The 22,950-nt window shown below is 42.6% G+C and overlaps 2 protein-coding genes across 2 annotated transcripts; one reads left to right on the forward strand and one right to left on the reverse strand.

The window, feature by feature from the left end:
- Positions 1 to 1,354: 1,354 nt before the first annotated feature.
- On the reverse strand, positions 1,355 to 4,986 carry LOC133650843 (uncharacterized protein K02A2.6-like). The gene has a single exon (XM_062048538.1). The coding sequence runs from the start codon at positions 4,925 to 4,927 to the stop codon at positions 1,751 to 1,753; it is 3,177 nt and encodes a 1,058-aa protein (XP_061904522.1). The 5' UTR covers positions 4,928 to 4,986; the 3' UTR covers positions 1,355 to 1,750.
- Positions 4,987 to 11,744: 6,758 nt separating this feature from the next.
- Positions 11,745 to 22,855, forward strand: si:ch211-114c12.2 (uncharacterized protein LOC336578 homolog). The gene is made up of 10 exons (XM_062048539.1): positions 11,745 to 11,891; positions 16,182 to 16,247; positions 16,325 to 17,020; positions 17,330 to 17,968; positions 19,722 to 19,837; positions 19,922 to 20,009; positions 20,090 to 20,144; positions 22,154 to 22,219; positions 22,301 to 22,450; positions 22,544 to 22,855. The coding sequence occupies exons 2-9, from the start codon at positions 16,207 to 16,209 to the stop codon at positions 22,439 to 22,441; spliced, it is 1,842 nt and encodes a 613-aa protein (XP_061904523.1). The 5' UTR covers positions 11,745 to 11,891; positions 16,182 to 16,206; the 3' UTR covers positions 22,442 to 22,450; positions 22,544 to 22,855.
- The last annotated feature ends 95 nt before the right edge of the window (positions 22,856 to 22,950 follow it).

The raw sequence follows: 22,950 nt of genomic DNA on the forward strand, positions 1-22,950 counted from the left end.
ATGTGGCTCTGCGGCTTGCTGGCCTGCCTTGTGCCCTGTATCTTCATGTGCGTGCGAACACTTGATCAGTAACTCTCTTGTCTCAAGCAGAAGCCTTCTCGTCTAAGCCACTAAATTGCTCGCAAGATTCACATAAACTTCAGACATTTTTTGCTATTTTTTAGTGAACAATCCAATGGCTGGTCAAAAATGCTGAGATAGCAGCAAGTAATGTTGAAAAAGCGGATATTCCTTGTTATGCTATCTCTCACAATCAAGAATCGTGGGGGAGAAGAGAGGACTTTTTTTTTTTAAACAAGGTGCTGCGAGGGTTACTATCACACAGGGCTGGGCAGCCACAGGACCAGGGAGGACATACGTAGCTGGTTCAGGTTCAGCTTCAGGTGTGTGCAGAAAGCTGAGCCGTGGGTGGAGGAGTAAGCTTCAGCAAGAGGAAGATGTCAGTTGATAGGCTGGGAAAGCTGCACTGCTGCTAAATGTTTGGTTTTATCGATGGTTGGGAAACCAGAGTTATTTGGGTTTCTAGCTATAAGCTAATGCCAGCAAGTAAGACAGAATCTTATGGTGTTCACAGCGGGGAGGCTCATAACTTAAAATATGCTAGCAATTTAAAGCATAACAAAAAGCAGAGAGGCCGCTCATATCGCAAAGTACTCATAAAGTAAGGTACTCGTAAAATGAGGTATAACTATTGTTATACCTCATCTTACGAGTACCTTAATTTACGAGTACTTTGCTATTATGACCTACAAATACAGTCATAATAAAGTTTTATGTGTTAACATCTGTGTTTAATATTTCTCTGTATGTCAAAAATTGTGTCCCGTTTTTTCAATTTTCATCCCTTTATGCTATTTCTGTGTGGAATAATTTGTTAAACTACCATCCATCAACTTCCTCACAAAGTAGTGCAGCTACAGAGGAATACATTGAGGGCATTTGTGATCAGTGTTGGGTTAATTACTGAAAACCAGTAACTAGTTACAGTTACTAGTTACTTTATTTCAAAAGTAACTCAGTTACTAAATCAGTTACTTACACCAAAAAGTAATGCGTTACTGTGAAAAGTAACTTTAGTTACTTTTTCTTATTTTTTATTTTAAGGCTCCCATTAATGCCCTTTTAGCCTTCATTTCAGTATTGTATTGCACTGGAGAATAATACAATCTGTTGATCAACTTAAATGCATTTGCATCACTGAACTCTGCTAAGCAATGTGGTCTACATATAACACACAAAGACAAAGCTATGTTTCAAAGGGCCAATTTGTTATGTCTTCCTATAACAATGATGCAGCAGGCACAGATAGATCGTTAACCTTTTATTGTAGCTTACTACTCCGAACATACAGCCGTGTTCCCGCTCTCCAGGAGTATAGTATTGTCATGACAACATTACCCATAATTCCCCGCGTCCCTCACAACTACGGCAGCCCTAGTAGCTCCAAATACATAACATCTCCTCCCCTCTTACAACAGATGTCCCTTTTAGAAAACAACAGAAATAATCAGCTACTATTTCAAAGAACGTAAACATACACATTCAACTTATTTCTGGTATCTAAGATTATCTCAACACGTGACTTAACACAACCAACTAAATGTCACAACCTTATCTTTTTCTTTAAACCACACCTAACAGGTATATGTTTTAACTCTAACTCAGGGATGAGGGTAGACTGCCTCTATCCCTCAACTGATCCCAAGGGGATTATTCTGCCCCTGATGGTCTGGGATAGTTGCTAACTATTCTAAAGACTCAAGCGTATAGGGGGTCGCCGCTCTCTTTTAGGATACCTGCTCTCTGCAGGGGCATCAGTCTTATTGTCCACTGACGGAAAACCGTCTTTAGGGCTCAACTGCACATGTGTCTCAGTCTCATCTGGAGTCACACTTGCAGCTGGAACAGATGTATCTGGCACTGGATGTCTTACTTGGGTGTGGAGAGGAACTGAAGGGTTGGTCACTGCATCTGTCTGATCTTTCGAGGACAGCTCTGCTGACACTGGTGACGCAGACAGGAGCTGATCAGCATGTCTCCTCCAGACACTGTCACCTGTCTGAACGGAGTAGGAGACTGGTCCAGTCTGAGCAAGGATAGTAGCAGGAACCCATTTAGGTTCTCCACTGTAGTTCCTCGCTAACACAGTCTCGCCTGCTGTGAAGACTCTGTTCTTCGCCTGTCGTTCCCTGCGTTGTATCTGTTTTTCCTGTTGGCCTCGAACTGTGTCTTTTACTGCTGAGGGCTTCAACAGGTCGAAGGTCGTACGCAGGTCTCTCTTGAACATTAGGCTTGCAGGAGATGCCTTTGTAGTGCTGTGAGGAGTGTTTCTGTAGTTCAGCAGAAAAGTATGTAGTCTTTGGTGTAATGTTCCTTGTCCTTGTGATGCTTTCAGTGCACGTTTCAGAGTCTGAACGAACCTTTCAGCAAGGCCATTTGTGGCAGGATGGTAAGGAGCTGAGGTGACATGCTGCACTCCATTTGCTTGTAGAAATGCAGACATTTCATGCGACACCAGCTGAGGTCCGTTGTCAGAGACTAACTGAACCGGAGATCCAAACCGACAGAACATCTCTCCTAGCCTTCCGATGGTCCTTTCTGTGGTGGTAGATCTCATTATCGCCACCTCAGGCCATTTGCTGTGTGCGTCAATAGCAACCAGAAACATTCTGTCTTCCACTGGCCCTGCGAAGTCAATGTGGACCCGCTGCCATGGTTCTTGGGGATATTCCCACGGATGCAGGGGAGCTAATGGTGGGTTATTTCTGGTTTTGTGGCAAGCTGAACAAGATGTAGCCATTTCCTCGATTTGTTTGTCCATGCCTGGCCACCAAAAATAGCTTCTCGCTATTTCTTTCATCTTGACTATTCCACTATGTCCTGCATGAAGCTGTTGCAACATTTTTTCTCGAAGTGACAGTGGAATGATCACTCGCCTCCCCCATAGCAGGCATCCCGACTGGACAGAAAGCTCCAACCTCCTTCCCATATAAGGTTTCAGGCGCACAGTGTCACCAGCAGGTCGACCTTTAACAACAATGTCCATGACCTCTGACAGCTCTGGGTCGTTGCGAGTCACTTTTTTGATCTGCACTGCTGAAACAGGTGCCTTTTCCACCTCTCTAAAGTAAAAAATGTCCTCCGTTTTTGAATCGGGCTTTGTGACTGGAAGAGGAAGTCTGGATAACCCGTCAGCGTTGCAATGGGAGTCTGACTTACGATATTTGATGTCGTAAGCGTGAGCAGATAGCAGCAGAGCCCACCTCTGCAGTCTTGATGCAGCGAGAGATGGTATCCCAGTGTGTGATCCCAGGATGGTCGTGAGAGGTCGATGGTCCGTTAGGAGAGTGAACTTCCTCCCATATAAATACTGGTGGAATTTCCTCACCCCGAAAACAATGCTCAGTGCCTCTCTTTCTATTTGAGCATAGTTGGACTCTGCCTTGTTCAACGTTCTGGAGGCGAAAGCGATCGGTTTTTCCTCACCATTTGGCAGTATGTGAGATAACACTGCCCCCACTCCATATGGGGATGCATCACAAGCTAGCTGAATTTGGAGTGATGGGTTGAAGTGAGTCAGCACCTCTGATGTGGTTAACGCCCCCTTGGCTTTCTCAAAAGCCTCCTGACAGCTGGCTGTCCATTTCCATGTCTTGTCCTGGCGTAACAACTCATGCAGTGGCTGTAGCAGTGATGCTAGATTAGGAATAAAACGTCCGTAATAGTTCAATAATCCTAAAAAGGATCGCAGCTGGCTGATGTTTTGAGGTGGAGGTGCCTCCACGATGGCTGTGATTTTGGATGGTGCTGTATGAAGTCCTTTAGCATCAATCACATGTCCAAGGTATTCCACAGATGATTGAAAGAAATCACATTTTTCTTTGCGAACTCTTAGTCCATACTCTCTCAATCTTTGAAGTGTAGCATCCAAGTTATGCAGGTGATCTTCATCATTTGCTCCTGTACACAGGATGTCATCCAAATAGCACTGCACTCCTGCTAGACCACAGAGTATCTGGTCCATAGCTCGCTGGAACAGAGCCGGGGCAGAAGTGATACCAAAAGGCAGTCTGCAGTATCTGAAAAGCCCTTTGTGTGTGTTAATAGTCAGCATCTCACGTGACTGTTCATCCACCTGCATCTGCAGGTACGCCTGATTGAGATCTATTTTGCTGAACTTTTGACCTCCACTCAGCCCAGCAAATAAGTCATCGATCAGGGGAAGTGGGTACTGTTCTGCTATTAAGGCAGGGTTGACTGTCACCTTAAAGTCTCCACATGTCCGGATTCCACCATTTTTCTTTTGCACTGGAACGATGGGTGTAGCCCACTCACTAGTCGTTACAGGCTCCAAGACTCCATTTTTGACCAAAGCATCCAAATCAGTTTCCACCTTTGATCTGATGGCGTACGGCACTGGTCTCGCTCTCAAAAACACAGGTTTAGTGTCAGGTTTGACATGTAGCTTTACTGTAATATTTTCCATGCAGCCCAGTTCATCACGAAAGACCTCTTTATGCTTTTCCAGTATCATCTGAAGCTGTGTAGAACTGTCTGACATTTTTCTCACCTCTTGCCAGTTGAGATGGATCGCCTTTAACCACACCCGACCCATTATGGCGGCGTAGTCTCCCTGGGTGATGTAGACTGGAAGTCTCACAGTCTGATCGTTACACTGCACCAGTACATCGGTCATTCCTTTCATGTGCACCGTGTGTCCAGTGTATGCTCTGAAAACAGTGTCTGCAGGACGTAGAGGGAGATGTCTCATGTGTTTCCTGTAGATTTTATAAGACACTAATGATGCCCTCGATCCAGTGTCTATTTGCATCTTTATGGAATGTCCTTCCAACTTGGCTTTGGCCCAGAAACCATCCGAGCTCTCACCCACATTCATTACCCGTATTGTATTCACTGTGGTAGACATGTCCTCCTCAGAAGAATCACTGTTACTCTCCTTTTCATATTTGACTGTGTGAACCTGTCTTTTCTTCTTAACACTGACAACACGCGTCGGTTCACTCGTCCTCGTCGCCACTTTTGTTATGTCTTCCTATAACAATGATGCAGCAGGCACAGATAGATCGTTAACCTTTTATTGTAGCTTACTACTCCGAACATACAGCCGTGTTCCCGCTCTCCAGGAGTATAGTATTGTCATGACAACATTACCCATAATTCCCCGCGTCCCTCACAACTACGGCAGCCCTAGTAGCTCCAAATACATAACACAATTTATTTCGGGCCAGAACGAATTGACAAAACTATTTTAAATAGCTGCAACATAACATACATAAGTAACAAACCGCATAATAACATGTCACAACATTTACCATAAATTGATTAACGTGGACCCCGACTTAAACAAGTTGAAAAACTATTTAGTGGTCAATTGTACGGAATATGTACTGTACTGTGCAATCAACTAAGAAAAGTTTCAATCAATCAATCAAAAAACATAGCTGTAAACCTGGCTTCACCCAAGGAAGGCTCACATGACATGATTATATGTCATGTCACTATATACAGCACACATACTGCTACACATGCCTAACCAGACGTTTTTTTCTCTCAAGGAATTGTGAAATAAAATCATGTCTTCAGTGAAGCCCAGAACGCTGTACGCATTTCCCCAGTTTTAGTTTAGAGAAAAGGAAAGATTGGCCTGGCCCACTAGGATCCCTCTTTATGTTTGTGAACTTTATAGTCTATACATTTAGAGTGATGTGATAATCAAACACTATGGAAGTCTAGAATGAAAGAATATATAAGAGAATTGACAGAGTGTGTACCTTCAGCGCTGAATGATTAGCAGAGGCAGAGTTTGGAGTGTCTTCTTTAGCTTGCTTTCCATGTTTATATACTCACTGTCCACTGTGTCCAGGTACGTGGAACATGTTTTCCGTGCCATTTGCTGTTTGATGCCCGATATCATGCTAATTAGCTGACTGAAAGCGGGTGACTCCACTGTAGAAATAGCCTGCCTGTCTTCTAGCACATACGCTGCAATGGCTCTATCAATGTTGTCCTGGCTAGCATGCCTCCGTTAAAATCCAGCCGGTGAAGTGGCATCGGAGTCTGTGTCTCTCTTTACTAGCTTTGTCGAAGCATGTTGCTTTTGTAGCTGTTTCATCAGATTTGAATTGCTGTTTTGGGCAGTAGATGGGATCTTTGATCCAAGACACAACTTACATTTAACTAAAATGTTCTTTTCTTTGTGCTCAACAAAAGAAAAGTAGTGAGAATATCCCAATGTTAAGAAACTCGACTCCGGCTCCACCATGATGTCTTGTTAGTGCTCGCTTCTTTATGGTTGTCCATCGAGTCCGATGACGACATCCACTTCTATCGGTGAGTTCGTTGGTGCCTGAATAGCCCTATCCTGGATAAACAAACCCTACTGCAGGTAGGGCATGTAAATGTGGTGGTGGTGGTGGTGGTGGAAACGGCAACCGTAGGTGTATTCCTCCTGAGTCTTCTCTCCTGTCTCCTGGCTGTCCTATCCTCCTCCAGCAGGCGGGTGCCATTCTGGCACAGCTGACGCCAGGTGTTACGATCAGCAGCCACACCCTCCAGGGCCTCAGGTCTGATTTTGCACTTCCTTAGTGCAGTCTTCAGCTGGTCTTTATATCGTTTCTTCTGCCCTCCAGCAGAGCGACGACCATGGTGTAGCTGGCCGTATAACACCTTGCGAGGCAGGCGGTCTGAGGACATCCTTACTACGTGGCCCAGCCATCATAGTTGGTGCATGGTGATCATGGCCTCAATACTCCTGCAGTTGGTTTTTGAGAGTATTTCAGAATGAGGCACACGATCACGCCATGTGATCCCCAGGATGCGTTGAAGGCAGCGTATGTGGAACTGCTCTAGGGCCTTGATGTGGCGGTTGTAGGTTACCCAGGCTTCACAGCTGTAGAGGAGGGTAGTGAGGCAGATAGCTTGATAGACAGAGACCTTTGTGTGGAGATGGAGGTTCTTGTTTTGGAAGACTCGACGCCTGAGTCTCCCCAAAGCTGCCGCTGCCTGCTTGAACCTGTTCTGGACCTCACTATCAACAGTGTTGTCATCAGAAAGAATGCTCCCCAGGTATCTGAAGGATGGAACGATTGCTATTTGTTCTCCAGAAACGGTGAAGACAGGTGATGTAGATGGCTTGTTGGAGCTCCACTGGCAAACTACTTCCGTCTTGCTGGTGTTGACGGTCAGTCCTATCCTGCTGTACGCTCTCACCGCAGCCGCAAGAACAGACTGGAGGTCTTGTGGGCTGTGAGATACAAGAACACAGTCATCTGCGTACTGCATCTCAACAATTCTCTCCCTCTGCAGTTTGGTGGTAGCCTGAAGCCTCCTGATATTAAAGAGGTTGCCATCTCGACGAAAGTCCACTGTCACACCGCTGCTGTCCTCAATCTCCTTGTGGAGAAGCTTTGTAACACATAGCAAGAAGATGTTAAAAAGCACTGGTGCTAGTACACACCCCTGCCTTACTCCTGTATGTACAGGGAAGGGGGCAGACTCTTGACCTCCTATGGTCACTCGAGCATCATGAAACTGACGGCGGATGTTAACGAACTTAATGGGACAGCCAAACTTGAGGAGGACTTCCCATAAAAGTTCTCTCTGAACGGTGTCTAAGGCTTTGGAGAGGTCGACAAAGGCCATGAATAGGTCCTGATGTTGTTCCCTACATTTTTCCTGCAGCTGTCTAGCTGTGAAAATCATGTCCACTGTGCTCCTATTCTTTCTAAACCCGCACTGTGATTCAGGCAGTATCGACTCAGTGATGTTATTAATCAGCCTCTGGAGCATCACTTTTGCCGGAACTTTACCGGCAACAGCAAAGAGTGAAATGCCCCTACTGTTGCCACAGACAGCCTTGTCACCCTTGTTCTTGTAGATAGTGACAACAATGGCGTCTCTCCATTGTTGTGGGACGTTCTCTTCAGCCCGGACCTTTGTGATGTACCGGTGCAATGTTCTTGTGCAGAAGTATCCTCCTTGCTTCAGTAGTTCAGCCGGGATGTTGTCATTACCGGGCAGTGGCGGGCGGTGAGGTTAATGTCTGGTGAGGCACTGCATCATCACAGTCAGATTTACAAACATATGAACCCTAAATAGTATCTTATTCACCATGTGATTGGCAGCAGTTAACGGGTTATGTTTAAAAGCTCATACCAGCATTCTTTACACAACTGTAGCACACAAAAAAGCACATTTAATAAAAAAAACATTATTATGGTCTTACCTTTCTTGCTGGACATCCACACAGCCAGCAATTGCGTGTGTACCACACCGTTTGAAAAGAACGGGTCTTCTGTCCCGAAGTCTTAAAGCAAACCTTTTAGCTCCGGCGTTGGTCTACCTTTAATTATTACCTCCTGCTTCGATTGAAAGTCCAGTTTAGAAAACTGTTTTATTTTACATATGTAATCCTCCATGTTTTTAATAAAAGTCCAGGCGAGAGGAAATAAACAATCGCTTGCAAACTTTTTTTTCTTTTTTTTTTTTTTTCTTCTGCGGCCGAGGAATGATCTCTGGGATCACTACTGCCCTCTACCACCAGGAGGCCGGATTACTGCGAGCCTCAACCAGTACGTCTTTTGCAGCAGATTTATGAATGCTCAGCACAAGAAATACGTTACACACATACAGTTTTTGACAAAATACACTGTACATTATATACCTCAGCTAACTAAACTATGCCATAGTTTAGTTAGCTGATATAATTCATATAGCAATACAGTCTCACTGCACAGTAGCTCAGCAGTTAGCCGAGTCATTGTGCACAATCCATGTTGAGGCACAAATCAGTGACGTGCCTCAACTGGCTGCTGATCACCGCACCGTCTCTTCTCAGTATTTGAACGGCAAATGTGAAAATAAAAATAATCTAAAACTGGTGAAGTTAAATGGAAAATAACTTTAGTATAATCACTGGATACATATAACAATTTAATAAATGTTTTTTTCTTTTTACATTTTTTTTCCTTCCATGATGGCAGGTGAGGCCCCACCTCCCCTGCCTCTAGTGACTGCACGCCACTGTTACCGGGGGATTTGTTGTTTTTGAGGGAGCGGGTAGCTGATCGGACCACCAGGAAGGTTGGGGGCTCGTCCAGATTGTGCATGACGGGAAGTGTAGGCAGTTCATCCAGAACAGTGGGGTCTGCATCAGATTCCTGATTCAACAGGGTGCTAAAGTGTTCCGCCCATCTCAGCAGGATGCTAGGTTGGTCCTTCAAGGTTGACAGGCCGTCTGCTGTTTTCAGGGGAGTGATGCAGCGGTTTGTTGGGCCGTAGGTCTTCTTGACAGCATTGTAAAAGTTGTGAATGTCATTTTTATCGGCAAAGGTTTGGATTTCATGTGCCTTTTTTCTCCACCACTCATTCTGCATCCTCCTAACAGCCCTTTGCACTTCACTTCGAGCTCTCTGCCATTTCTGCCTGGCGCTACTGGATGAAGGGTTCTCTAGGGTTGCCCTGTGTGCTTTGTGCATATCCTTCAACAGGACATGGATGGTGTCCGAGTTTTCATCAAACCAGTCTTGGTGGTTCTTGCTCTTGAAGCCGATTGTTTGGGCTGCTGCCTCATAGAGGGCCGAGCTGATAGAGTTCCAGTTCTGGTCGATAGAGTTCTCAGAAGAGTTCAAGGAAGACTCCACCTCCCAGAAGAGTTCAAGGAAGACTCCACCTCCCCAAGTTTCTCAGCCAGGGAGCGGCGAAAGTCATTTCTTGGATCAGGGTTTTCCAGGCGGGCGCAATCTAGCTTCTTCCTTTTAGGTCCTCGCCGTCTCAAGGGGGGGCGCACTTGCATGTGGACATTGGTCATAATCAAATGATGATCTGTCCAGCACTCTGCACCTCTCATGGCACGGGTGATGAGGACGTCTTTGATGTCACTACGCCTCACTATGATATAATCTATCAGGTGCCAATGTTTAGAACGGGGGTGCGTCCATGAAGTCTTATATTTAGCCTTCTGCTGGAAGATGGTGTTGGTTATGGTCAGGTTATGCTTTTGTGAGTAAACACACACACACACACACACTCTCACACACACACGCACAGACAGCGTGCGCCTCTTGTGACACAGGAAGAATCAGAAGGACGCCGCCGCAGTTGTCCAATAAAACACACTCAGATCTTCTCTGTTTCTAGCCGATACTGCGTTATTTTACGGTATTTTTTTATATAGTAACGCATCATGTAGTAACAGTAACTGAGTTACTGAATACAAAAATAATGCGTTAGACTACTAGTTAACGCCAAAAATTACGGCGTTACATGCAGTGATCCCGTAACTTTGTAACGCGTTAGTCCAACACTGCTCTTAAGCAGCCATAACTGCGATGTGGCCCTAAATGAAAACCACTGCATTAGTTAACGCAAGCATACCTAATGTCAACCTATAGGGCGCGCTACAAATGCCGTTTGCAGAGAGTTGTGTATAAAGAGAGTGTGGCCAACTAAACACCAGGCACCATGACTGCTACAAAGGATATGTGTGGCTGTGGGGATGCATGCAATTTTTAGTTTTTCTGACAGCACAAACCAAAATAATATGTCTATATATAGTTATAAACAGTGTTGGGTTAGTTACTGAAAACCAGTAATGAGTTATAGTTACTAGTTACTTCATTTCAAAAGTAACTCAGTTACTAACTCAGTTACTTGCACCAAAAAGTAATGCGTTACTTTGAAAAGTAACTATTTAGTTACTTCTTTTTTTCTTTTCTTTTTTAAAAGCTCCCATTAATGCCCTTTAGCCTTCATTTCAGTACTGTTATTGCACTGGAGAATAATACAATGTGTTGACAAAACTATTTTAAATAGCTGCAACATAATGGCACTTTAACTTGAACTTGAAGTAGATAGGATATTTGATCCAAGACACAACTTACATTTAACTAAAATGTTATTTTCTTTGTGCTCGACAAAAGAAAAGTATTGAGAATTTCTCCTTGTTAAAAAAATCGACTCTTTGCTTCGCCTTGATGTCTTGTTAGTTGTTATGATAGTAGCGTTTATGTGTGTGTGTGTGTGTGTGTGGCCCTTTAAGATATGACAGCATGTGAGGTGAGTGACGTCAGTGAGTGAGTGGGCGAGAGAAGTGAGGGACCGGCGACAGTGAGTGTGTGCAGGTGCTCTCTAGTCAGGTATCTGTATCATGAATCAATTTAAGTGGACAGTGAGTGTGTGCAGGTGCTCTCTAGTCAGGTATCTGTATCATGAATCAATTTAAGTGGACCCCCACTTAAACAAGTTGAAAAACTTATTCGGGTGTTACAATTTAGTGGTCAATTGTACGGAATATGTACTTCACTGTGCAATCTACTAATAAAAGATTCAATCAATCAATCAGGTGAAATAAAGCAATGTTCCATTGATGGTTATCAATGCTAGTGTGCCTTGATACAAACATTTTATTCAAGATGTCCCATTGGTGTGACCAGGCTGGCATCAGTATTCCTTTTATTGAATTATTTGACTTCCAACTGTCACTCTTGCTTCATGTTCTGATGCTTCGCCATGTTTCCTGTCACATTCGCTGTAAACGTCGAATGTCTCCTTGATAGTGAAAACACTTCTAAATATTTGTCAAAAAAAAGTAATAAAAGTGTCCAAAATATATTTTACAAAAATGAAATAAAATAAAATAGAAAAAACATTACCATTTAGATTTATGAAGCCAGATGATCGAAAGCGTCATCGTGCTTCAACGAACACCATTGGCTCAAAGAGCGTCACGTGATCAACAACCGATGACGTCACACTCACGTCACTGCTATTGCTGCGACTCCTCCTAATGATCGTCTCATAACTGTCGACAAGGAGGAACAGCTGAAAGGCTAGCAACCCGAGTAGCACATCTGCGACGTCGTGCATATTTGGTATGTCGGTCTAAACCTCTCACATATTCATTATTTAGTCATATATAAAGGTCGTTCAAAGCATCATTACCGTATATGTCTCTAATCATTCGGTAGGTACCATTTTTCGGGAGTAGCGCGTGGCTATAGCTAGCTAGTCTTTTAGCTTCGTATGTGCGATCAAAACAGGTAGTGGCTTTAAACCTTTATTGCTGCTGCATTAGCGTGCATGTAAACCCCGCACTTGATGGAAATGGTGTGCGTTTTTTCACCAACACGTAAAAGATAAGAGGTATGTTTTGGTGCCGTATGAATGGTCGTAGGCCCCAGGGCCCGAATTGAGTAAGCGGTCGCCATTGATTGACCGAACCAAGCCTCTTGTTTAAAGTTGTCGATAAATATACTTAAGAAATCTGCAATAGAGTTTACTATTTAAAATGACAACATTTCTGTACTCGTTGTAATATATGCTTATTTATAACGAGCCTATGACATACCTCGGTTTCTCTTACAGTGGTGGTTCGTCCTGTGCCAATTCGATTACATTCTGACCGTTAGGGGCTCATAGACATGTTTGATCTAGATCTGACCAATCTAAGTCTATGAGCACGAACAGATGGAGGCGAAACGTCTCTTAAGACAAACCAAACAGTCCAGTTGCGATCGATTGGATGCCCTGAGATGACATTGACCTGGATGAATGAGAACATTCATTGACATTAACGTTAAGGCGTTTTAGACATGCATGTTTATTCATTTTGAGTTTGGTTTTAAATAAGGTTAAGGGTTGCACGATTTTGTGAGGAAAACAAAATGTTCTGATACAAATTTAGATATATATATATACACTACCGTTCAAAAGTTTGGGGTCACATTGAAATGTCCTTATTTTTGAAGAAAAAGCACTGTACTTTTCAATGAAGATAACTTTAAACTAGTCTTAACTTTAAAGAAATACACTCTATACATTGCTAATGTGGTAAATGACTATTCTAGCTGCAAATGTCTGGTTTTTGGTGCAATATCTACATAAGTGTATAGAGGCCCATTTCCAGAAACTATCACTCCAGTGTTCTAATGGTACAATGTGTTTGCTCATTGGCTCAGACGGCTAATTGATGATTAGAAAACCCTTGTGCAATCATGTTCACACATCTGAAAACAGTTTAGCTCGTTACAGAAGCTACAAAACGGACCTTCCTTTGAGCAGATTGAGTTTCTGGAGCTTCACATTTGTGGGGCAATGAAACGCTCAAAATGGCCAGAAAAAGAGAACTTTCATCTGAAACTCGACAGTCTATTCTTGTTCTTAGAAATGAAGGCTATTCCACAAAATTGTTTGGGTGACCCTAAACTTTTGAATGGCAGTGTATATATTTTATATAAATATATATATATGTGTATATATTTTTTATTTTATTTTTTCAGATTGTATCCTTTTTAAAGCTAAACATCTAACTTGCTCAGTGGCCTTGTGGTTCGAGTGTCCGCCCTGAGATCGGTAGGTCGTGAGTTTAAAACCCCGGCCGAGTCATACCAAAGACTATAAAAATGGTGCGTGACACTCAGCATCAAGGGTTGGAATTGGGGGGTAAATCACCAAAATGATTCCCGGGTGTGGCCACCGCTGCTGCTCACTGCTCCCCTCACCTCCCAGGGGGTGAACAAGGGGATGGGTCAAATGCAGAGGTTAATTTCACCACACCTAGTGTGTGCGTGTGTGTGTGACAATCATTGGTACTTTAACTTTTTAAACTGATGAGTGAATAGTCATCTTACTTTGACTGCCTAGCAACATATTTTTAGGAGAGCATAATATAGACTTTATTCATCCTAGAATGGGGAAATTATGTGGTTGCAGTGCAGAAACAAAAAGTCTACAAAGATATGTATAAACCACAAGGAAACGTGAAACACTTAATGTTTTTTTTGTTGCTAGATCCAGCGTTCTGTTTGCCCCCAGGAGCTGCCACCCCCACCCCCCCTTTTTTATTTAGCAACACACCGAGCAAAAAATGGCTAATGCTAGCGAGAGCAAGGTGTTTACTCCAAAGAAAAGTCATCATTAGTTTGGTTTTGTAGCAACAGGCGTGGAAGAAACGACTGCACGCTACAAAGTTTAACAGGCAGCAGCACAACAAACTTATGCCTACTTCTGAAACCAAGGCCTCCAGTTGAGTGCAGGAAATGCAATAATAATCTCAATGGAGGTGAATATTATTTATTTGCATGCAATGTACAATGCTACATTTTTGTTAACAGAAGTACTGTATGTTATTGAAGACATAAGTATTGTTTCCCAATGGAAGCGCCTAATTTAGTTATTTGAAAATGATTCCATAAAAAGTACATTTAAACATTATTCATATTAGAATTTTGCTCAGAGCAGGGTTTCCCCTGGGTTGCCAAGATACCTGTGGTGGTGGTGGCTTGTCATATCATTGTTTGCTATGATGCATATATTTTCTTTAAAAAGGCAAAAAAAAAGTATGCATTCATTTAAAGCAAATCTGTTATTTATAGTATTAACATATTTTTTCTTAAATATCGTTTTGCTCTATTTTTCAATCGTTGCTGCTTATTGTACAATGTACATTGAGTTTTTTTTTTTTCTAGAGATTTCCCCAATCCTTTGTCAATCTTTCTTTATTAAAAACGACTGGCATCAAATCTAGCATCTATTTCTGGTGTCATTGTAGACTGTACTTGTGTTTAGAGACTCTTTACTAATGTCGCTCCATGCCTGCGATGAAAAACGAGCTGCAGATCAATTTAACTACTTGCTGGTGTTAATGTGTATGTTAGTGTGTTATGATAATTTTTCCTATGGTCTGTAAACATACTGTCAGCGGAGAATGAGGAAGTGTTGTCTGTCTAGGAGGTAAGCGCGGAGACGGACGTGTGTGCAAAGAGGAAATATTTGTTGGAATTGGGCCCGTTGTTAGTTTAAGATTAGCAATAAAAGCTAAAGGGTGTCGGACTGTGTGTGTTTTTCTTCTGGACACTACAATACATTTTGTTTTCACGTAAAAAAAAAACCCCATCATTTTTAAGGTGTGGGGGCTACTATATTGCCGTGGCGCACCGCCACAATCAAATACATTAAGGTGTAACCCTTTTCACTGGGGCTGTTTTCAGATTAGGTGTTGAAAGCTTTTGTTTTCTATTTTCAGAGCCATTTCAGTGTTATTTTTGGTTCACATCGGGCTCCAAAGTAGGCCTGGGCCAATAACAAATTTATAAGGACCTACAAATTATTGCAGATAAACGATGTTGCCTTTTTTGAGACCAAATTAACCACTGATGTAATGATAATAGTGCAAGCATATCCTTTCACATGCAATAATCTTGTATTTCTCCTATATGTTAACATTGTAATTAAGTTGTCAACTTTTAAATACTAAGTTAAATAAAACAGACATCAATTATACTGTCTGTAAGCAACATTTTTCACTTGAATAAAAATCACAACCAGAAGCAATAACATAGGTTATGTCTCTGCTGATGAGGTGGTGGGGCACCCTCAAAAATACACAACCAAAACAATAAATAAAGTGGCCAAAAGGATCACAGATATCCTTATTATTGCGGTATTGTTAATGTGCTGAAAAAGTAATTATACACACGCCAAAATCTTTCAACCAAATTGTATAACATCAAATTTAGTTCTGGCTTCATAAAAGCCATACATTTTTTATTTTTGTTTAAATGTTTATCTTCCATTTCAATTTGTTAAAGTTTTAGAATGGGTTTAATTAATGTAAATTGGGTGATCAGTTGTTTAACTTCGGTTTATTTGACTTAACGTGAGTTCACTTTGTGTTGAACAGAGACCATGTCATCTGTTTTAACTTGACACTGTGGAGTTTGATAACTGCAAAAACAGCACCGCCTTTGTTGAATATGAATAAATATTAATCATACAGAGTTTTACAGCGGTTATCATTACTACTGTTTATTTATAGTACAAACACCCGCAGCTGCTGAAACCAAAGCAAAAGAGTGGCGGCTCTTGTAACCCAAAACAACACGTACACATGACGATTTTTGAGGATGGCAAACTTACCGACTTCATTTTCATTCATCTTCAGGTTAATTGACTTATCAAATATCGGCCCAGTTCTACCAAAGGCAGATTGTGAACCATTTATATGGTGAAGTAATAAAAGGCTTTACCTCAAGTACATGCCAACATAACTTGTTTTTTGTTGTAAATTGTTTGAGTTTAATTGGGTAGTATTTTGACCTAGGTTTGATGTTTTTTTAGCAGTACAGTTCTAATTTGGTGTACATTGTCCTTTGTTTTAATAGGTAGGTAAATCTGACACAACAAAAGATGGTACGACCACATTTTGGACCTCCACGCATAAAGCCCAGGTAAGGCCGATGCTTTGGTGTTGATATACTTGAGTTTAAGAACTTATTTGGTTTTAATACCCCTTGTCCTTTTTCAGACCTTATGGAGATGGCCATGGCAGTGGACCCAGAGAAGGTAATTATTCCCCAAGCACAAAGACCAGAAGAGACCACCATGGCGGCCCAGGAAAGCCCCCTGTACACTGGAGAGAATCAAGGGGTGGAGGACGACCCCCATCTGACAGAAGAGGTCCGCCTATGGGAGATCAAAGAGAGCCACGTTTTAATAACTGGAGGTCCCACAATCAGGATTCCCATCAGTCATATGCTCCTAAAATGGAACCACACCACAGCCAGAGGAGGCCACCTTCATCCAGACTGAATCGCCCTCCTCAGGCCCAGCATCAGTCATCATCTCGCAGTCCACAGTCCCGAGGGTCCCCAGGTCAAAGGGGCCCTCCACCCCATGGCCACTCCTCAGGTCACAGGTCACCCTCACCAAGACATTTTCGTGGCCACCCAGCTGACAAAAGGCCAGGCTCTGCACCAGCCTATCAGGGTTCCTTCAGGGGTCCCAAAAGACAGCCAGATTTCCCCCACCAGGAGCAAAGATTTAGAGGCCCCCGTGGGGACTTTAGCCCAAGAGGAAGGCCCTTTGCGGACTCTGGTCATGGGATGAAGCGATGGAACAACAACAACGGAGCATTCGCTCATCCACACAATGGTGAACATGGGCCCTCCGGCTCTCAGAGGAGCCCAAGAGAGATGCAGGGAAGAGGCTCGTTTTCAGAGAGGTACAGGATGGAAGTTCCAGCTGGTTGAAATTATTAAAGAGAAGGCTGAAGCTCGTGCAGACCTCAGTCACATGAGTCATAATGAGTCCTATAACCAGCTCCACATTACATAATTAGTGGGGTGTAGTGGTTTCATCTATACCATTGAGGAGTGTCTGTAATTGTTTAATTGGCACATTGAAAATAATTTTTACTCCTTCGAGTTTCATTCTATCATGGCTTTGAGATGTAAAACTCTCCGCCACCCACTTAACATGGCAGGACGATCTGTTATTGTAACAATTTCTCTATTGTCTGATGGATATGCAGGTGGTCATCACAGCAAGACTCCAGGAGGCAGCGTGGTCCAATGGAGAGGCAGGGCGGCAGACCCCACAGCTTTGAGAGCATAAAAGATGTCCCTCGCCTGCCCCTGTTCAGACCTCCGCCTTGGAAAGGAGGCCCCCCACCATCATCGTCTTTCCAACGCAACCCCCAGGACAAGCAACTGACAGCCCCCCGTAAGCGGAGACTGTCAGACATCAGCTTGTCCTCATCAAGCCCTGCACAGGATCATAGTGGCCCCAAGTACCCCAGGAGAGAGAGAATTCCACTCCTCAGTATTCCCAGACCCTTTGGTGTTAAACCTTTATCACTTAGGGATAAAAGTTTCCTTTTTAAAGGCAGACAAATGAGATTTGAGCCCTCCATGAGGCTTAGAATGCCTCCACCCTTCAGACCCAGGCCTCGCTTCGGAGATGCTCCCTACAGGGGACCTCCCAGCTCTATTCTTGCTATTAGGAAGAAGCGCTTCCAGTCGAATCCGGTTCCCTTGAAAAAGCTGGAACCTAGGGACACAAGACATCAACAATCTCCTGACAGAGATGAAGGTGCAGCAAGCAGGTCCCCACGAGACTCTGATACCAGAAAAGAACAGGTGGAGTCCCGCCGGCCCTTGAATACACACAGGTACGGTATCTTCCTTCTTGCACTGTTCGCAGGGGCTTGATGATGATTGGGAGGTCAAGAAAGAATGTTTTGATGATGAGACAACGTATGAAAAATGGAGACGAGATGAAGCACTAAATTGTGAGATTCCTCCTTCCCCAATGCCTCTCTATCTGCAGTCTGCCTATGAATCTCAATGCCACAAAGAAGATATGTTTGTGCTCTCCCATCGTTAAAGCAAGCGCCCTACAAAGTCTGGCACTCGATGTATATCAGTGCTGTTGAAAGTTGCCCTCCGTTCTATTGGTTGTCTCTATGTTGTAAATACTAAAACCTCTTGCCTCACCTCAACCATTGGAAGAAACCTAAGGAATGTGGCTTGTTGGAGTATTCCAAAACTAAGCTAGTTCTACCATTTGGTGCTTTGTTTTACACTGAGATGGAAGACCTAATTGCCAGTCAAAAGGAATGTATGACTAATGGACCGTTAATGCTGCCATCCAAGTATTGCTGGATTCCTGTTTACTCATCAGTTCATTGAGGCTTGACTCATAGTGGCTAAAGAATGCCTATGCAATTGATAAACAACACTCAAGCCAATTTTCACACGAGAGCAAAAGTTTCCAACATCTCCCTACAATGAGAAAATGCATTCGTAGCCAATTTGGACATACTAGGCCTTGACACGCACAAAGGAAGAGTTTGTCAAAAGAATCAATTGATACCAGAAGAGGACACCTCATATGGGAAGAAGGTGACCATGTTTAGGCACTGAACACAGCAACAAGCACTTAACCTTCAAAAATGGTTTGTACATCAGATCTAAACCATATCCATGCTGGTGGAAAAATGTCTCAATTGTTTCTACACAGAAGGTGGCCATGTAAACATTCAGCAACCAAAGTTGTTACCTTATAGCACACAACTCTGCTTTAATTGCCAGTAATTCTGCAGCGACGTCCTACTTGCAGTCGTGCCGATGATACCCTAACCACAAAATCGGTCACTTGACCTGACAGCAAGACTGAATTAATTTACCCTAATAAAAGCTCAAGATCAAGACTGACCAAGACTTGTTGCTGCATTGGAAGAGAATGTATGCAGTTTCATTATAGCACCTTGCTCTATTCTTGCCACTTAAATGCACTGTGGCTGATAAGCCGTGCAGTTCACGAGCACCCAACATATTAAAAAGGCTTTATGTACTTGAATTAGCCCTTTATGTTCTTGTCTGTGCATAAAGCATGGACAGCCAAAGAGAAGATGCTATGCAAAGAAGAGGAGTCTGCTAGCCCCTTTTGTTCTTCTCACACCCTCTGATTTCTGTGACGAGCTGAAGTGTCTTGTAATGGTGGTCGCATACTCATGGAAAACCTGGACTCTGAAGTTGGATGCCCTTCCCTAAACTTCACAAGCATTTACCGTAGAAGACAATAGACGCCCCTCGGAAACCCTCGCCCTAAACCTCTTGAAGGAGCAGCATGACCATAGAATGTGGATCAAAGGTTGATTGAAGATTTGTTGATGCGATATTTTAACATGCCCACCACAACGGCCGCTTTGCGTAAATGAAGAGAGCTCAGATTGATTCAGTGCAAAATAGGAGTAAAGAAGCATGGACATTCCATGGTTCTGTAAGTACCAACGTGTGATTTGTGGCTTTATATCTTCCATTTTCTTCCTGCATAGCTATGCTGTTCATTGACGATTTATGCTTGCACCTTTACCTTTTTTTGTGTGTTGCTTAACTTAACCACTGGTCATTTGTGTTTAGAGCTTCTTCTCCCGTTGAGAAACGCGACCTTGTTGTCGTGTCCCACTGGGCAGCTGGGCAGAGCACTTCCAAGGAAGACTCTCCTGCCAAAGATAGTAGTCCAAAAATAAAGACGGGTAACTTTCTTTCTTCATCCTACATAATCTTAACAGTACATTAAAATAGGTCTTTAAATGACACGTTTGGTCATTTCTCTTTAGAACGTAATCCTGGCATGTCAAAAATAAAATCAAGGTCACCATCCCCTGATGACAGAAAACGGGGTTATTTGGACAAGAGAATATTCAGGTAAACATTTTAACAGTTGTAATGCTGCATAAAATGTTAAGACATGTCCTGTTTCTGAGGTTCTCATACTTATTTTTCAGGCATGGTGACTTAATGTCAGATTCGCGGCCCTACAGGCGACCTGGACCCATGCAGGTGAGTAAGGAAATGCCTTAAAGCAGGCCTATTCAACTGGTGGCCTGGGAATGACACCATACCGGCCCCTGAGTTTAGGTAAAAACTTGGAGAGACAAACATTTTTGCAGCAAATTCCTAAAAACACAAGTGCTCCTGTTGTGTGAAATAACTTCGACCACTGTAAACACATTGGAAGACCTTGCGTTGACATTTCAACCTTGCTAGCAAACAGAGAACATTCGGGTTCAAACTTGTGTTTTACAGTGGGTACGGAAATCATTCAGACACCTTAAAATGTTTCAATTTTTCATTGCAGCCATCTGCTAAAATCAAGAGTATATTTTATTTTTCCTTAATGTACTCCCAGTACTTAACAGAAATGTATACATTTTTGCAAATGTATTAAAAATAAACTCAAATCACATGTACATATGTATTCAGATCCTTTGCTCAATTGATGCACCTTTGGCAGCTATTACAGCCTCAAGTATTTTTTAATACGATGCCACAAGCTTGGCACACCTATCGTTGGGCTGTTTTACCCATTCCTCTTTGTAGCACCTCTCAAGCTCCTTTAGATTGGATGGTGGGTTTTCATCCAGGACGTCTCTGTATATTGCTGCATTTATCTTTCCCTCTATTCTGACTAATTTCCCAGTTTCTGCCACTGAAAAACATCACTACAACATGATGCTGCCACCACTATGCTTCACTATAGGGATGGTATTGGCCTGGTGATCAGCGTTGTCTGGTTTGCTCCAAACATGATGCCTGACATCCACACCAAAGAGTTCAATCTTTGTCTCATCAGACCAAAGAATTTTGTTCCTAATGGTTGAGAGTTTTTCTGGTACATTTTGGCAACATTTTACTAAGAAATGACTTCCCTCTAGCCACTCTACCATACAGGCCTGATTGGTGGATTGCTGCAGAGATGTTTGTCCTTCTGGAAGGTTCTCCTCTCTCCACAGGGGAATGATGTAGCTCTGACAGAGAAACCATCAGGTCACCTCCATGACTAGAATAAGATGAATGCAGCAATGTACAATAGAGAGATTCTGGATGAAAGTCCAAAGCTTGCCATTTAACCTGATGGAGCTTGAGAGGTGCTGCAAAGAGGAATGGGCAAAACTGCCCAAAGATAGGTGTGCCGAGCTTGTGGCATCGTATTCAAAAAGACTTGAGAGTAATTAAAACCAAAGGGGCATCGACAAAGTATTGAGCAAAGGGTCTGAATACTTATGTACATGTAATATTTTTGTTTATTTTTAATACATTTGCAAAAAATTATATTTCTGTTTTGTGTCTAGATGGGGTGCTGAGTGTACATTGAGAAATAAAATGAACGTTTTTGGTTTTAGCAAACGGCTGCAATAAAACAGAGTGAAAAATCTAAAGGGGTCTGAATACTTTCTGTACTCACTGTATATAACTGAGCTGTTCCATTAGGCACCCCTTTAAGTTCTCTCCTTGGCTGATATTTTTTCTGAATGGGATTTATGTAACTAAGGTGTTGCTGTAGCTTGTTCTTCAGATGCAGTCAGTAGTCATTTGTTCAACTTCTGAAGTTACACTAGTGTTTAAGGTTTTATTTTAATTCCCCTCTTTCTTGTTATTTGGGCTATTCAACTGGTGGTGGCCTTAGAGTTTAGTTAAAACTTACGTGATACTCACATTTTTGCAGCAGATTCTTATAAACACTACAGTGCTGTCATAGAGATGATCTGTGACCAGCTTTTTTGCAGAAGGTCTTTAAAACAGCAGAGCACTTGTGAAACGTTGACAAAAATAAATGGAGCAGAATCAAAAATCTACTCTAGCTGGTTCTATGATTTATACATAACCAAACTAATAGTGAAGGCAGAAGTCCGGCCCCCAGGTCCTTAGCTTTCTGAAGATGTCCCCCTAAAACAATTCAGTTGAATATGCTTGTCATAAAATAAACAAGCTGTGCTGTTCTTTCATAGTTTTCATCCACACAGCGGTGAAAATTTACAGTGTATTGTCTTTACTGTGATGTTTGACAGCGACGGTTTCTTGGTCCAAGGAGGCCTGGCCCTGAACCATCTGGACATTTTAGGAGACCACTCATGGTATGCAAAATCTCAGAGCTCCAAGCCTTCTTCTGGGGAACTCCCTATGCTAACTGATAGCATTCTTTTTTTTCTATCAAGGAGAGTCTAGTGCCACGGCCCTCTGCAAACCAGAATCCCGTATTCCGAAAAAGTTACAGCATCATGTCCAAATACCGCAACATGAGAGTGATTCGACAACGTGCTCCTTACAACCGAGGACCCAACCAACAACGCTGGTGACCACTTCAGGTGTGCAGAGCTGTCTTTACTCTCTCAACATTGTTGTTGATCACAAATGTGGTTAGTTGAACAAATCTTTTTTTTCTTTTTCTTTTTTTATAGGGTCTATTATTGGAGACCTAGGAAAGGACTGCTAATATGATACATATTGTACATTATGGTGTTTCTTACATTTGGTTTAAGCAATGAAACCCAACTTTAACAAAACCTTGTAGATTACGGTGCTGTTGAGTGGTATGTTTTGGGACTTCCTACACAAGACAAGGCTTTAATTCAAAGATTGGAATTGGATTTGCAACTTTTTTTTGTTTTTCATTACATATTTCAGAAATGGCACCTTTTTTGTTGGATGTGCCTGTCAAGACACTCTGTTCCCTATTGTACATTGGTCTGTGTAAAGTCATCTTTTTGAGGTTTTAAATAAAATCTGGTGAAACTATCAGATTTGCAATGTTTATTCCACCAAAGTCATTTTATTGGCTTTCCACTTAGCAGAACCTGACATTTTT

This window comes from Entelurus aequoreus, linkage group LG05 (genome assembly GCF_033978785.1).
Source record: "Entelurus aequoreus isolate RoL-2023_Sb linkage group LG05, RoL_Eaeq_v1.1, whole genome shotgun sequence".
Lineage (NCBI taxonomy): Eukaryota > Metazoa > Chordata > Actinopteri > Syngnathiformes > Syngnathidae > Entelurus > Entelurus aequoreus.